The sequence below is a fragment of the Macaca thibetana genome, chromosome 19, assembly GCF_024542745.1.
Source record: "Macaca thibetana thibetana isolate TM-01 chromosome 19, ASM2454274v1, whole genome shotgun sequence".
NCBI lineage: Eukaryota > Metazoa > Chordata > Mammalia > Primates > Cercopithecidae > Macaca > Macaca thibetana.
Genome location: NC_065596.1, coordinates 16059460 through 16075776, shown reverse-complemented (window position 1 = coordinate 16075776; position 16317 = coordinate 16059460). Strand labels below are relative to the sequence as shown.

The following is a 16317-nucleotide window of genomic DNA, read 5'->3' as shown; positions in this document are numbered from 1 at the left end:
TCCTGCCTCAGCCTCCCAAGTAGCTGCGATTACAGGCATGTGCCACCACACCCAGCTAATTTTTGTATTTTTAGTAGAGACAGTGTTTCACCACATTGGCCAGGCTGGTCTGAAACTCCTGACCTCAGGTGATCAGCCTATCTCAGCCTCCCAAAGTGCTGGTATTACAGGCAAGAGCCACCAACCCCAACCTGCCCTGGGGTTTTGAGGGGACAGCTGGAATCGCACCCCACTTTATTGCTTTGGGGTGTTCTCATGCCAGGAAGAAAGATCAAACTCGGTGGTTACTCTTGGATCAAAAACCCCTTCCTGGAGAGGCAAAATGACTGATTCCAGAAAGCCCGAGGAACCTGGAATTCAGACTCCAAAACCCAAATCCTCGGCTCTGGACGCCTATCAAGTCCTCACCAGCAGGCTGGGGTCCCAGCCTCCCAGAACAGCAATTATTCGTTGAGGTGCACTGCAGGCTCTGCTCTCACCCTTATTGCCCCTGACCTGTGAGAGAACAGGCTGGCTCAAGCTGGGTGAGGTTAGCCCACAGTAGATGAGGCTAGCCCAGCTGAAACGGAGCCAGCCCAGAGTAGTCTAGGCTAGCTCAAACTGGACAAAACCAGCCCACTGACAGCCTATAGTCATGTGACCAATACAAGGAAAACCTAAATGAAGCACACACAGGCTAGCTCAAAATGGACCAGGTTAGCCCTCTGTAGACATGACCTCTATAGCCAAGAGGTTGCTGGCACTAGGATAACCCTGCTAATGCAGAGAGACACCTCTGCCTGGTCAAAGCTCCCGTAGGGTCATACAAGAAACTACAGCCCTCTTTTCTGGGCAATCTGACCCTTCCCCGCCCCACTTCCCACCCTCTTCCCTGAGCCCTGTGCAGACTCACCAAAGCAACGGTGCTCATTGTCAGAGAGGACAAAGCCAGGTGGGCAGAGGCACTGGAAGCTCCCAGGGCTGTTGCTACAGGTGCCAAAGAGGCAGAGGTTGGGCTCATCTGAGCACTCGTCGATATCTGGAAGGGCGGGGACATGAGCTGGGTGGGGGGCAAGCAGGACCTCCACCAGTGGGGAGAGGACTCTGCTGTGAGGAGGGGCAGATGGAGTGCAGGTCCAGCCAGGGGCTGCAGCGGGGCTGGGGTCCTGAGGGCTCAGTATGAGCTGTAGCGCGAGGTGAGCATTGTGTATGCACGTAGGTCCTTCCCGGAAGGTGTCTCCAGAGTAAAGGTCATGGTCAGGAAGAGTTCATGATTAGAGACTGAAACTGCACATAGTACAGCCTCTATGGAAAACAGTGTGGAGATTCCTTAAAGAACTAAAAGTGGAACTACCATTCAATCCAGCAATCCTACTACTGGGTATCTACCCAAAGGAAAGTAAGTCATTATATGAAAAGGACACATTCACATGCCTGTTTATAGCAACACAATTCACAATCGCAGAAATATGGAACCATCATGTTTATAAATGCCCATCAACCAATGAGTAGATAAAGAAAATGTGGTATGCAATACACCGTGGAATACTACTCAGCCACAAAATGGAACAAAATAGGCGCAGTGGCTCACACCTGTAATCCCAGCACTTTGGGAGGCCAAGGTCGGTGGATCACTTGAGTTCAGGAGCTGGAGACCAGCCTGGCCAACATGGTGAAACCCCCGTTTCAACTGAAAATGCCAAATTTAGCCAGGCGTTGTGGTGGTGCGCACCTGTAATCCCAGCTACCAGGAGGGTGAGGCAGAAGAAGCACTTGAACCCGGGAGGTGGATATTGCAGTGAGCAGAGATCGTGCCACTGCACTCCAGCCTGGGTGACAGAGCGAGACTCCATCAAAAAAAAAGACAAAATAATGTCCTTTGCAGCAACTTGGATGGGGCTAGAGGCCATTATTCTAAGTGAAGTAACTCAGGAATGGAAAATCAAATATCGTATGTTCTCACTTACAAGTGGGAGCTAATCTATGAGGATGCAAAGGCATAATAATGACATAAAGGACTTTGGGGACTTCCAGGGAAAGATGGGAGGGGGGTGAGGGACAAAAGACTACATACTGGGTACATTGTATACTACTCAGATGACAGGTGCACCAAAATCTCAGAAATCACCACTGAAGAACTTATCTATGTAAGCAAAAGCCACCTGTCCCCCCTTAACTGTTGAGATTAAAATAAGAAAAAATAGAAAAAAAATTTAAAACCTTAAAAAAAAATAAAATTGCACAAAGCTAACTGAGACTGGATATATTTACCCTACACTGGATGGGGTTAGCTCATGTTGTATTAAGCTAGCCCAAATAGAATAAATCAGAATAGGCTGGGCGTGGTGACTCATGCCTGTATTCCCAGCACTTTGGGAGGCTAAGGTGGGAAGATCGCTTGAGGTCAGGAGTTTCAGACCAGCCTGGCCATCATGATGAAACCCCGTTTCTACCAAAAATACAAAAATTAGCCAGGTGTGGTGATGAGCACCTGTAATCCCAGCTACTCAGGAGGCTGAGGCAGGAGAATTGCTTGAACCCAGGAGGTGGAGGTTGCAGTGAGCTGAGAGTGAGACTCTGTCTCAAAAAAAAAAAAAAAAAAAAAGAATAGATCAGAAGAGATCAGGCCAGACTGGTTCAGATTATACAAGGCTAGCCCAGATGGAAGCCCAGATCAGAGGAGTTCAGGCCAGACTGGTTCAGGTTAGCCCAGGCTAGCCCATTTGCTCAGGCCAGACTGGTCCAGGTTAGACTACAGTGAACAAGGTAGCTCATCTGCTCAGCCCAGGTTGGTCCAGGTTAGCCCACACTCTCTGAGGCTAGCCCAAGTGGATAAATGGACCAAAGGAGATCAGGCCAGACTGGTTAGTCCAGACTGCATGAAATCATCTCTATAGGTGATTACAACAGTGAAGCTTGGGCCAGACTGGTCCTTGATCACCAGTTAGCAAGTGAGGAGCTCTACATTTGGGTGCACTGAGAAACGGTGAGACCCCCACACCCATGTCAATTTATAGGATTCACGAGGAAGCCTGTGGGCACCAGAGACAAAATCCTGAGCGCAAAGTCCAGAAACAATCAGAATGACAATAATAGTTTATGAAGCTGTGTTTCACTCTGCGTTAAGTACATCTCCACCTTCGTCACAACCCTAGCTGGTATTCCCATTTTATGGATAGAGAAAGAGAGGCACTCCCTGGTCCCAAAAATGGGAGTTGGGGCTGGACACTCACCAATGCAGTGGTCACTCTGCACCTGGAAGCCAGGGGGACAGATGCAACGGAAGGAGCCCTCGAGGTTCTGGCAGGTGCCTGGTAGGCAGGTTCCTGCGAGGCTGAGGCACTCATTGGTGTCTGCGAAAAGAAGAAAGAAGGGTCCTTGTGCCAGCCAGGATGCAGGGGGCTCACCTGGGACTGGGACCAACACCTGCAATTACTGTGTGATCACCGAGGGCCCAAGGACAAGCCCTCGCAGTGGCAATTCTGGCTCCAGGGCAAGGGCTGAGACTCAGGACCACAGGGACAGCTGGGGAAGGATTATCTGACTCTCGTGGGGTTATAGGTGGGGCCAGATGGTGTCCAGTGGGAAGAGGTAGCAAGATTCCTAATCTGGCACCACCAGCAGATTCCTTCCATGGTAACTATTTAGCGCTTCTACTATTCTTTGCTTCTGGAAACTTACATTTTCAAGACAGCCTCACCCTACACCTCAAATCCCATACATAAAAACATAGGTTTGATGTACTGGTTTTATAATTATTTAATTAATTTATTTATTTTGAGATAGGATCTTTCCCTGTTGCCCAGGCTGGAGTGCAGTGGTGTGACTCCAGCTCACTGCAGCCTCAAACTCCTGGGCTCAAGTGGTTCTCCTGCCCCAGCCTCCCGAGTAGCTAGGACTACAGGCAATAGCCACCACTCCTGGCTAATTTTAATTTCTTTGTAGAGACGATAGCTCACTATGTTGCCCAGGCTAGTCTCAAACTCCTGGCCTCAAGCAATCCTTCCACCTCAGCCTCCCAAAGTGCTGGGTATTATTCTTTTAAACCTTAAAATAAATGCTTGGGTAGTAAAAGGATCTATGCTCACCCAGAAGTACCAAACTGTGGTGTACATGGAGCAGGGGCTGGTTAAGATGCCTCCAAGCACCATAGGCAGACTCACCCACACAATTCTTCCCATCAGTTGTGAGCTCAAAGCCATCCTGGCAGAGGCAGTGGAAGGAACCAGCTGTGTTGAGGCAATGGCCAAATCGGCACACCTGCCCCACCAGGGTAGTACACTCGTCAAAATCTGTAGAGGGGAGATAGGCAAAATCTGTAGAGGGAGAGGGTCACCCACAAAACTTGAAGGGATCAAGGCTTCCTTGTACTTCTGTCTGCAACTGAGTTGAGTTGATAGCATTGGCTTCAACTTGAGCACTCATGTATAGACTGTGTATTAACCTTCCACCTATCTTATAAGGTAGTTGCTGATATTTTCTAATATAACTATGTAATGCTATGAATTTGCCTCTAAGTGCTCCCTTAGCTGCATCCTATGTATTGTCATATGTTATGTTTCATTTTCATTTTCTTTTACTTCAAAATATTTTCTAATTTTCCTTATGATTTATTTGACTTGTGGATTATTTAGGAGTACATTATTTAATTTCTAAATATTTGGAGACTTTCTGGGCATCTTTCTGTGGTCAATTTCTAGATTCACTTCCTTAGATTCTGAGAACCTACTTTGTGGCCAGCCTGCCAACTGAGCGGACTCACCCACACAATCCCCATTGTGTGTCACCACAAAGCCAGGGAAGCAGAGGCAGTTGTAGGAGCCGATGATGTTCTTGCAGGTCCCATTTCCACAAGGCTGCTGGTCACACTCATCAATGTCTGCAGAAGCAAAGCCCAAGAGCCCAGCCCAGCTCACCCAGGGCATTGGGGGACTTAGGGAGTGAGAGGCCAGCTGGACCTAGTGGTCCTCCCCTGCACCCAGCCCTGCCTAGATGACTGGACAGTGACCCCTGGGGGTGATGGCTGGGAAGTACTCCTGGTGTGATCTATCACCCCCATTTTACAAATGGGAAAATTGAGGCACAGGGAGGCAGATCAGCCATTTACCCAAGATCTTAATGTCAGGACCCAGACTTGGATCTGTCTGTGAACTAGGATGGACAGAAACACCACTTCCATCCCAGGGGAGGTGTAGACCCCAGGCAGCCTGACTTGAAAGGAGGGGGAAGATGAAGGTCTCACCCATGCACAGGGTGTGGTCTGCAGAGGCCTGGTATCCACGGTGACACAGACACATGTAGCTGCCTTCTGTGTCCATGCAGTCGCCATGGCTACAGACATTCGGGATCTCCCGACACTCATTCCGTCCTAGGGGTGCAGACAGCATGGTGTCCCCAGGGCCCCTACCACACAGTGTTTGCCTGAGCTCTCCCTACTGCAATGGAGAAGCCAGAGCCTGCCTTGAAGTTCCCCACTCAAACTTCCACCAGGGGTGTCAGGCTCTCAGCATTGACCTGAGCTCTCACTTCCACCACATCCTATTAACAGACACTCTCAATACATCCCCGATCCCTCTAATAGTATAGATAAGGAGAAAGACCTGGACAGAGCCATACCCCATCTAAGTCCCCATGGGCAACAGAGCCCAGCTCCCTCCTCCCAGAGACCCTGCTCACCCACACAAGCCCCGCCTGGCGACAGTTTGTACCCTCGGGTGCACTCGCAGCGGTAGCTGCCGGGGATGTTGATGCAGTCGGCATTCTGCTGGCAGGGACTCTCCCTGCTGCCACACTCATCGACATCTGGGCAAATACAGCAAATGAGGTGGGGGTGACAGAGAAGCCCATCCTGACAGAATCAAACCTGAAACCCAGTCCAATGCTTTGGAACAGGTGGTCTCTCTGGAAGCAGCCAGAGCTGGAGTGAGGGTGGTTATATGAGATGGAGGCCCTTGGAAAGGTGTTAGCCCATTATACAGATGCAGAAATGGAAGCTTATGGAGTTTTAGTTACTTGCCCAGATTGCACAGTGGCAGACATGCATCCCACCCAGACCCCAGGGCTGGGAACAGGGAGAGGTGGCACCTTCACAAGCCAGCAGGATGCTGTTGTAGTTGAAGCCTGTGGGGCACTCGCAGCGGAAGCTCCCCATCTGGTTGATGCAGACACCACTGGCACAGATGGCGGGGATCTCCCCACACTCATCAATGTCTGCAGAGGGCATCTGCCATTAGGGGCAGCCCAGCCCCCTGGGACTTCCAGTGACCCTCAGCGAAGGGACCCACTAGCCCTGCAATCTGGTTGAGGATGTTGTGGCCACAAATCAGCACACACTCAGAAAAATCTTGCTGTGGCCAAAATACATCCACTCACACCAGAAAGAGATCAGGATGTGAGAGGAAAGACAAGAGCAGAGAGCGAGTGTGTGTTTTTCTAAACTAAAAATGCACATTTCCTGTGACCCAGCAACCTTGCTGGAAAGAAACGGCCTTAAGCGTAAGCAGGATAGCGGTATGAGATGCTATTTAGCAAGAAACTGGAAACATCAGTTGATGAATGCAGAGCAAAATATGGGATGTCTGTACCATGGAATATTCTTCAGCCTTATTAAGGAATAAAGCCCTGTAACATGTGACAACGTGGTTGAAACCTAAAATAATTCTTCTAAGAGAAGCCAGACACACAGGAACAATATTGCATGACTCCATTTAAAGGAAATGTCCAGAAATAGCAAATCAATAGAGACAGAAAGTCGATTTATGGTTGCCAGGGGCAGAAGGGAGGGGGTAAAGGGAGTGACTGCTAATAGACATAGGGTTTACTTTTGTGTGATGAAAATGTTTTAAACTTAGATTGAGGTGATGGCTGTGTAACACTGTGAATGTACTCAAAACCACTGAATAGGACACTTTAAATGGGTGAAGTGTGTGGTATGTGAATTATTTCTCAATAAAGCTGTTATATATAAACTATGTAAATGTCTATCAGTAGGGGACTGGAAACAACCTAAGTGTCCATCAAAAGGGGACTTGAAAGAACCTAAGTGTTGGCCGGGCGCGGTGGCTCAAGCCTGTAATCCCAGCACTTTGGGAGGCCGAGACGGGCGGATCATGAGGTCAGGAGATCGAGACCATCCTGGATAACACGGTGAAACCCCGTCTCTACTAAAAAATACAAAAAACTAGCCAGGCGAGGTGGCGGGCGCCTGTAGTCCCAGCTACTCGGGAGGCTGAGGCAGGAGAATGGCATGAACCCGGGAGGCAGAGCTTGCAGTGAGCTGAGATCCGGCCACTGCACTCCAGCCTGGGCGACAGAGCGAGACTCCGTCTCAAAAAAAAAAAGAACCTAAGTGTCCATCAATGGGGAACTGAAAACAATCTAAGTGTCCATCAGTGGGGGACTGGAAACAACCTAAGTGTCCATTAATAGGGGACTGGAAACAACCTAAATATCCATCAATGTGGGACTGGAAGCAAACTAAGTGTTCATCAGTGGGGGACTGTGATGAAAATGTTATTTTTGTGTGATGAAAATGAGTTCTAAACTTAGATTGAGATGATGGTTGCATAACTCTGTGAATGTATTCAAAACCACCAAATAGGACACTTTAAATGGGTGAAGTGTGTGGTATGTGAATTATATCTCAATAAAATTGTTATAAACAATATAAGCGTCCATCCATAGGGGACTGGAAACAATCCACCTATCTATCAATAGGGGACTGGAAACAACCCAAGTGTCCATCAAAAGGGGATCTGAAACAACCTAAGTGTCCATCAAAAGGGGACTTGAAAGAACCTAAGTGTCCATCAATGGGGGACTGAAAACAATCTAAGTGTACATCAGTGGGGGACTGGAAACAAACTAAGTGTCCCTCAATGGGGGACAGGAAACAACCTAAGTGTCCATCAATGGGGGACTGGGAACAACCTAAGTGCCCACCAATAGAAGACTGGAAATAACCTAAATATCCATCAAGGGGGGACTGGAAACAAACTAAACGTCCATCAATGGGGGACTGTGATGAAAATGTTATTTTTGTGCGATGAAAATGAGTTCTAAACTTAGATTGAGGTGATGGGTGCATAACTCTGTGAATATATTCAAAACCACTAAATAGGACACTTTAAATGGGTGAAGTGTGTGGTATGTGAATTATATCTCAATAAAATTGTTATAAACAATATAAGTATCCATCTGTAGGGGACTGGAAACAATCCACCTATCTATCAATAGGGGACTGGAAACAACCCGAGTATCCATCAAAAGGGGATCTGACACAATCTAAGTGTCCATCGGTAGGGGACTGGAAACAACCTAAGTTCCCATCAGTGGGGGACCTGGGATGTATCTGCACCATGAACCACTTCTAGGCAGGGCAAAGAGAGAGGCTGCATGGCAGATAGTAACCTGGCCAGTTCCTCAAGACACAATTTGGATGAAAAAAGCAAGTTGTAACCAACATGTCAAGCATTACATAATTTATGTAAAATGCCCCAGAAACCAACGTCATATATTTTCAGTGGGAGACCTATTATGTAATGAAGGAAGAAAAAACTAGAAAGAAATATTCCAGCTATAAAGCATAAGAATGTCCAGAGAAGGAGAAAAGAGACAGAGTTGAGGTGATAACTGGAGGAGAAGTGAGTTTTATTTGCCGTGGTTTGATTTTTTAGAAGAATATATTCAGAGGATTAAAACAAATGAAAATGGGCTTATCAGTTAAACACTGCATGGTTGAAATTTGGCATGCAGGTGTTAAATTATGCAATACCTTGCTAACTTAAAAAGGGAGCATTCTGGCCAGGCACAGTGGCTCACACCTGTAATCCCAGCACTTTGGGAGGCTGAAGTGGGTGGATCACCTGAGGTCAGGAGTTTGAGAACAGCCTGACCAATAGGGTGAAACCCTGCCTCTATTAAAATACAAAAATTAGCCGGGCGTGGTAGCAGGTGCCTGTAATCTCAGCTACTCAGTAGGCTGAGGCAGGAGAATCGCCTGAACCCAGGAGGTGGAGGTTGCAGTGAGTTGAGATCGTGCCATTGCACTCCAGCCTGGGCAACAAGAGCAAAACTCCATCTCAAAAAAAAAAAAAAAAAAAAAGGGGCGGGGAGCAGTTTGACACAAACTGCAACACAGATGCACTGAGGACATCATGCTCAGTGAAATAAGCCTGACACAAAAGGACAGATCCTGTGGTTCCACTCACAGGAAGTCCCTAGAACTGTTAGATTCAGAGTCAGAAAGTAGAATGGTGGGTTCCAGGGACTGAGGGGAATGGGGAGTGAGAGTTTCATGGGGACAGAGTTTCAGTGGGAGAAAATGAGAAAGTTTTGGAGATGGCGATGGTGATAGTTGCAAAACAATGCAAATGTACTTAATGCCACTGAACTGCGCACTTAAAAATGGTTCAAATGGTATTTTTCTGGAGACCAAAAAAAAAAAGTCTCACTCTATCCCTCAGGCTGGAGTGCAGCGGATCTCGGCTCACTGCAGCCTTTGCCTCCCGGGTTCAAGCCAGTCTCATGCCTCAGCCTCCCGAGTAGCTGGGATTACAGGCATGCACCACCACGCCCAGCTACTTTCTGTATTTTTAGTAGAGACAGTTTCACCATGTTGGCTACGCTGGTCTCGAACTCCTGATCCACCCACCTCGGCCTCCCAAAGTGCTGGGATTACAGGCATGAGCCACCGCGCATGGCTAGAAAGGTAAATTTTATGTTGCATATATTTAACCATCATTTAAAAAAATGGATAACGGTTTAATAAAAATTTTAAAGTGTCATTCTTTAAAAAAAAAAAAAAAAAGTGTTTTTGAGGGCAGGATTCCTGGGGAGTTGGAGGTCTGTGGGAGGAGGAAGAGGGGAGGATGGAGGAATGGATGTAAGGAAAAGAGCTGTAGGGGAGGGGAGGGGTGGGAAGAAGCAGACCCAGGTGGATGGGTGCCCCGGGATAGAGCAGGAACCGCTCACTCACCAAGGGGCTTCCGAGTGTGGATGTCAATGAGGAATCCCGGGGCCTGGTTTCCGCATAGAATCTGGTAGTCAGCTGCGCAAGGGGGAACAAAGTTGAGTCTGGGGCTGCAGGCCTGACCCCAGCCTGCTCCCCATCTAGAGGGGACACCTCATCCCTGGAGCCCAGCCCTCAACTGGCCACCTTGAACTTTTTTTGCTCTCCCCACCCTTTGCCTCCTTCCACTTATTTAATTTAATTTAATTTAATTTTTTTGAGACAAAGTCTCACCCTGTCACCCAGGCTGGAGTGCACCGGTGCAATCACGGCTCACTGCAGCCTCAACCTCCCAGGCTCAGGTGACCCTCCCACCTTAGCCTCCCAAGTAGCTGGAATTACAGGCATGAGCCACAATGTCTGGTTTTTAAAGCCACCTAGTTTGCAGTAATGTTTTGCAGCAGCTCTGGGAAATGAATACGGAAATGAATAAACCCCTAGAAGCCCCCTTCCCATCACTGCCCCATTCCTGCAGCTCTTCCTGGTGCCTGGGCTGGCTGCTAGATCATTCCGACAGGAGTCATTCCTGCTGTCAATACACTCTGTTCAGTCCTGCCTCCCGGCCTTGGCTCCTGTTGTGCCCCTGCCTAGAACACCTTCCCTCATCCTGACCGATGTTCCCATCAGGGTCCCAATCCTGGCTCTGAGTTTCTCCAGGTCTGCCCCTTCCCCAGCCCAGGAGGTCTATGGTCTCTCTAACCAGCTGTGCTTTCCTCCCCAGCCTGGGACATTTACCGACCCCCTCCCACCCTATCCCACCCCAGCTACTCCTGTGAATCATCAAGGGCCTTCCCTACCCATGAAAACTCCATTGATCCATCCTGAATTTTCAAAATCTGCAAAATGGAAGAAAAGCTGCCTTGCTCACTTTAAAGTATTGCCTTCTATACATGGGAACTGACACAGTTTGGCTGCGTCCCTACCTAAATCTCAACTTGAACTGTAGCTCCCATATCCCCACATGTCATGGGAGGGACCCGGTGGGAGGTAATTGAGTCGTGGGGGCGGGTCTTTCCCGTGTTATTCTCGTGATAGTGAATGAGTCTCGTGAGATCTGATAGTTTTATAAAGGGCAGTTCCCCTGCGCATGCTCTCTTGCCTGCCACCATGTGAGACGGGCTTTTGCTCCTCCTTCACCTTCTGCCATGATTGTGAGGCCTTCCCAGCCATGTGGAACTGTGAGTCCTTTAAACCTCCTTTTTTTTTTTTTTTTTTTTTTGTTCTGAGATAGGGTCTTGCTCTGTCACCCAGGCTGGAGTGCACTGGTGTGATAGCGGCTCACTGCAATCCCCACCTTCCAGGTTCAAGCAATTCTCTTGCCTCAGCCTCCCAAGTAGCGGGGATTATGGGCCTGCATCACTACGCCCAGATAATTTTTTTTTTGTATTTTTAGTAGAGACAGGTTTTCACCATGTTGGCCAGGCTGGTCTCGAATGCCTGACCTCGAGCGATCCACCCGCCTTGGCCTCCCAAACTGTTGGGATTACAGGCGTGAGCCACCACGCCCAGCCAAACCTCTTTTTCTTTATAAATTACCCAGTATCCAGGATTTCTTCGCAGCAGTATGAGAATGGACTAATAGGGGGACAGAACTTCAACTCTCTGGCTCTCATCAGAACAAGAATTAATCTAAGAGCCCTAAGGGCACTGTGTTTCCTTAACCATTATGCTACGAGGGGCCAGGCTGGGAAGAAGGTTGAGGAGGGTTACTCACGGCTGGTGGGAGTGGGGCAGGCCTCACAGGGTCTATTCCAGGCCTGGCCAATGTTGTAGGAGCAGCAACACATTTTTCGGGTCACGTTGAAGGCCAGCTCATTTTGACATGTGCCGTTATAGTGCCGGAAGCAGACACTCTTCCTCATATCTGTAGTTGGCATAAAGGAGAAGAATGTGGGTAAGGGTCACCTAAATCAGTGGAAGAGGGAGCCAAAGAGATGGGAACTCGTTAACTCATTCATTTGAAGATTACTGGCTTGGCCAGCCACAGTGGCTCACGCCTGTAATCCCAGAACTTTGGGAGGCTGAGGTGGGCAGATCACTTGAGGTCAGGAGTTCGAGACCAGCCTGGCCAACATGGCGAAACCCTGTCTCTGCTAAAAATACAAAAACTAGCTGGGTGTAGTGGCACACGCCTGTAATCCCAGTTACTTGGGAGGCTGAGGCAGGAGAATTGCTTGAACCTCAGAGGTGGAGGTTGTAGTGAGCCAAGATTGTGCCACTGTTCTCCAGCCGGCGCAACACAGCGAGACTCTATCTCAAAAAAAGAAAAGAGAGGGATTACTGCCTGGCTTGATTGGCTTGATGTCTCTCCCCCAACACACTTGGGGGATCTATTCATTTTTTTCAGCCTTTTTTGAGCAGTGCACAACCTGAGCAACTGTTCATGGCAGCTCTGGGCTCCTGAATCCTGCGGTTTTGTTTGCTGCCACATATCAGCACATCATATATGCTTATCCTCCCTGTCCATAGGCTTGAAGGCTCCCAGCAGTTCCTCCCATGCCCAGGTGCTGCTTCTGTGACTGCCATTTCCCTAGGTCATCATGCTTCTTACCCATGCAGTTGTTGCCACCATTGACTTGGAGGTATTCTGCAGGGCAGACACAGGTGTAGTTTCCCAGGGTATTGTAGCAGGTGCCAGGGCCACAGATGCCCGAGTGTGTGGAACATTCATCAATATCTGCAGGGAAAGGAGGAGTGGAGGGGAACAGTGGGCAGCATCCAGGAATTGTCTGAATAACTCCCCTCCAGAGACCCAGCAAGGCCACTTCACTAGGGACCTAAGTTTGGTTTCAAAATCAGCCTAAAACGCACACACATCTTAGTGATGAAGAAAACTGTAATATGGGCCGGGCGCGGTGGCTCAAGCCTGTAATCCCAGCACTTTGGGAGGCCGAGATGGGTGGATCACGAGGTCAGGAGATCGAGACCATCCTGGTGAACACAGTGAAACCCCGTCTCTACTAAAACTACAAAAAACTAGCCGGGCGAGGTGGCGGGCGCCTGTAGTCCCAGCTACTCGGGAGGCTGAGGCAGGAGAATGGCGTGAACCCGGGAGGCGGAGCTTGCAGTGAGCTGAGATCAGGCCACTGCACTCCAGCCTGGGTGACAGAGCGAGACTCCGTCTCAAAAAAAAAAAAAAAAAAAAAAAAAAAAACTGTAATATGGGCCAGGCATAGTGGCTCATGTCTGTAATCTGAGCACTTTGTGACGCCGAGATGGGAGGATCATTTCAGCCCAGAGTTCGAGACCAGTCTGGGCAACATAGCAAGACCCCATCTCTACTAAAAATTTTAAAAAATTAGCTGGGCATGGTGGTGCATGTCTGCAGTCCCAGCCACTTGGGAGGATCACTTGAGTCCAGGAAGTTAAGGTTGCAGTGAGCTGTGATCACACCTCTGCACTCCAGCCTGGGTGCAGAATGAGATCCTGGCTCTAAAACACAAATAAACAAAAACCCACAAACAAACAAAAACAACATGATGTTAAGGGGAAAAAAAAAAGTTTACAAGCTGGATGCAGTTGCTCATGCCTATCATCCCTGCTTTGGGAGGCCAAGGCAGGAGGATCATTTGAGGCCAAGAGTTTGAGACCAGACTGGGCAACATAGTGAGGTCCCATCTCTTCAAAAAATGAAAATTTAGCTGGGCATGGTGGCATACACCTGTGATCCCAGCTACTTGAGAGGCAGAGGTGGGAGGATCACCTGAGTCCAGGAGGTCAAGACTACAGTGAGCTGTGATTACACCACTGCACTCCAGCCTGGACAACAGAGTGAGACACTGGCTCTAAAAAAAAAAAAAAAAAAAAAAAAAATTCATAAAAATAAAGTTGATGATGATACTGCTTCTATTAGGAACAAAATGACCTGAGTTCACGAGTCAGTTTTATAATCACCAAGAATGGATCATCCACGTCTTCCCAATATGATATGATAGGAATCAAGAACCTTATGGATAAAGTATTCTTGGGGGAAAAAAATTGATTCTCAATCTGATTATTACTCTAGTCCATGGGGCAGTAAGCTTTTTCTGTAAAGAGCCAGATTGTTTTGGTTTTGCAGACCAAACTACAGTGTGTCATGATTATTCAATCTGCCAATGTAGTAAGAAAAGCAGACACAAACAATATGCAAACACACTGTGGCACTGGTTGTGCTCCAAGGAAATTTTATTTATGGACCCCTGAAATTTGAATTTTATACAACTTTCTCCTTCTCTCCTTCCTTCCTTCCTTCCTTCTTTCCTTCCTTCCTTCCTTCCTCTTTCTCTCTCTCCTTTTTTTTTTTTTTTTTTTTGAGTCAGAGTCTCACCCTGTTGCCCAGGCTGGAGTGCAATGGCCTCATCTCGGCTCACTGCAACCTCCACCTCCAAGGTTCAAGTGATTCTCCTGCCTCAGCCTCCCGAGTAGCTGGGACTATAGGCGTGTGCCGGCATGCGCAGCTAATTTTTGTATTTTTGGTAGAGATGGGGTTTCACTATGTCGGCTAGGCTGGTCTCAAACTCCTGACCTTGTGATCTGCCCACCTCGGCCTTCCAAAGTGCTGAGATTACAAGCGTGAGCCACCGTGCCCAGCCTTTTTCTTTTTTTTTTTTTTAAGACAGAGTCTTGTTCTGTCACCCAGGCTAGAGTGCAGTGGCATAATCACAGCTCACTGCAGCCTCAACTTCCGAGGCTCACGTGATCCTCCTGCCTCAGCTTCCCAAGTAGCTGGGATTACAGGCATGAGTCACCATGCGTGGCTAACTTTTTAATTTTTTGTAGAGACAAGGTCTTGCCAGGTTGCCCAGGTTTGTCTTGAACTCCTGGCCTCAAGCAATCCTCCCACTTCAGCCTCCCAAACTACTGGGATTACCAGTGTGAGCTGCCACGCACCCAGCCTTGAATTTCATATAATTTTCATGTGTCAAAAAATGTTATTCTTCTTTTGTTTTTTTCAACCACCGAAAAAAGTGTAATAAAGTATTCTTAGCTAGCAGGCAAAAATAGGTTGTGGAATATTAGCATGCTAAGAGTGATGTCACCAAAAATAGCAGAGTAGGGAACTCCAGGGCTCCATTCCTCCACAAAAGTAACTATTGAGCTGGCAAAACAGACAAAAATCAACTTTTGCAGAACTCTGGAATCCAGTCAAAAGCTTACAACACCCAGACAAAGAAATGGTGAAGAAAGAAGCTGCTGTACTTTGTAAGGGAGTGTCGTGGCATTTTTAAGGGCCTGCCTACCATCCCCCACGCCACAGATCCACAGCAGCCATGAACATCTTAAAAGCAGCAAGAGGGAACTGACAGATCATGACAAAAGAGGAGGCAGGGGGCAGAAGCCTTTCTATGAGGCCTTCCCTCCTCGACCCTTGTGAGGCTTGGCAGGGCACGAAGGCAGGGAGAGAGCGGAAGAGCCTGACCCACCCCAAAGAGAGTCCATGCTCACCCTCACAGATGCGGGTGTGCTCACTGAGGTGGTAGCCAGGTGGGCACCCACACTGGAAACTGCCAAAGGTGTTGATGCAGTCACCCCCTTGACACAGCCCTGGCAGCTCTTGGCACTCGTCGATGTCTGTCAGGAAGTAAGGAAGCCATGTTTGGGAGCTAAACTCATGCAGAGGACTTAAGGGGCACCCACGCTAAGCTCTGGGTTTTCCAGGGCCCTCTCGAGGATCCCCAAGAGCTGTCCATGACTGATAGACATTCGAAGGGTCTATCTTGACGGCTGGACACAGACTCTCTTGAGTTAATGTTACCCTAAATTCAACTCCATTCCCTTCATCTGTTAATCCATTCTCCCATCCACCACATAGTTTCCTCTAGATAGAGAACTAGATAGTTTTCTTCCTCTAGATGGAGAATAGATAGTCTTCTCCAACCTCGTCACTCCCTAACAAAAGGATGGATGGGAGGATGGATGAATGGATGGATGAGCAGATAGATGCATGGATATGAAAACAGTGAATGGGTAAATAAGCAAGTGGGTCAATGAATGCGATGATGAGTGAGTGGATAGATAGAAAGATGGATGGGTAGGAAGGTGGATGGATAGGAAGGTGGATGGATAGGAAGGTGGATGGGTAGGGAAGTGGATGGGTAGGAAGGTGGATGGATAGGAATGTGGATGGATAGGAAGGTGGATGGATAGGAAGGTGGATGGGTAGGAAGGTGGATGGGTAGGAAGGTGGATGGGTAGGAAGGTGGATGGGTAGGAAGGTGGATGGGTAGGAAGGTGGATGGGTAGGAAAGTGGATGGGTAGGAAGGTGGATGGATAAGAAGGTGGATGGATAGGAAGGTGGATGGGTAGGAAGGTGGATGGGTAGGAAGGTGGGTGGATAGGAAGGTGG

At 48.3% G+C, this 16317-nt stretch overlaps 1 protein-coding gene across 2 annotated transcripts in view; it reads right to left on the bottom strand.

Annotated features, from left to right (window-relative positions):
- The window catches only part of FBN3 (fibrillin 3), a 90253-nt gene that overhangs the window by 27120 nt on the left and 46816 nt on the right, over window positions 1-16317 (bottom strand). For both annotated transcript variants that reach the window (XM_050769975.1, XM_050769976.1), the window contains exons 38-48: window positions 15416-15541; window positions 12540-12665; window positions 11703-11852; window positions 9956-10027; window positions 6064-6189; window positions 5656-5781; window positions 5222-5347; window positions 4742-4858; window positions 4143-4271; window positions 3213-3332; window positions 893-1018 (exon numbers count right to left, since the gene is read on the bottom strand). In XM_050769975.1, coding sequence (XP_050625932.1) covers window positions 893-1018; window positions 3213-3332; window positions 4143-4271; window positions 4742-4858; window positions 5222-5347; window positions 5656-5781; window positions 6064-6189; window positions 9956-10027; window positions 11703-11852; window positions 12540-12665; window positions 15416-15541 — 1344 coding nt within the window. The remainder of the gene's footprint in view (window positions 1-892; window positions 1019-3212; window positions 3333-4142; window positions 4272-4741; window positions 4859-5221; window positions 5348-5655; window positions 5782-6063; window positions 6190-9955; window positions 10028-11702; window positions 11853-12539; window positions 12666-15415; window positions 15542-16317) is intronic.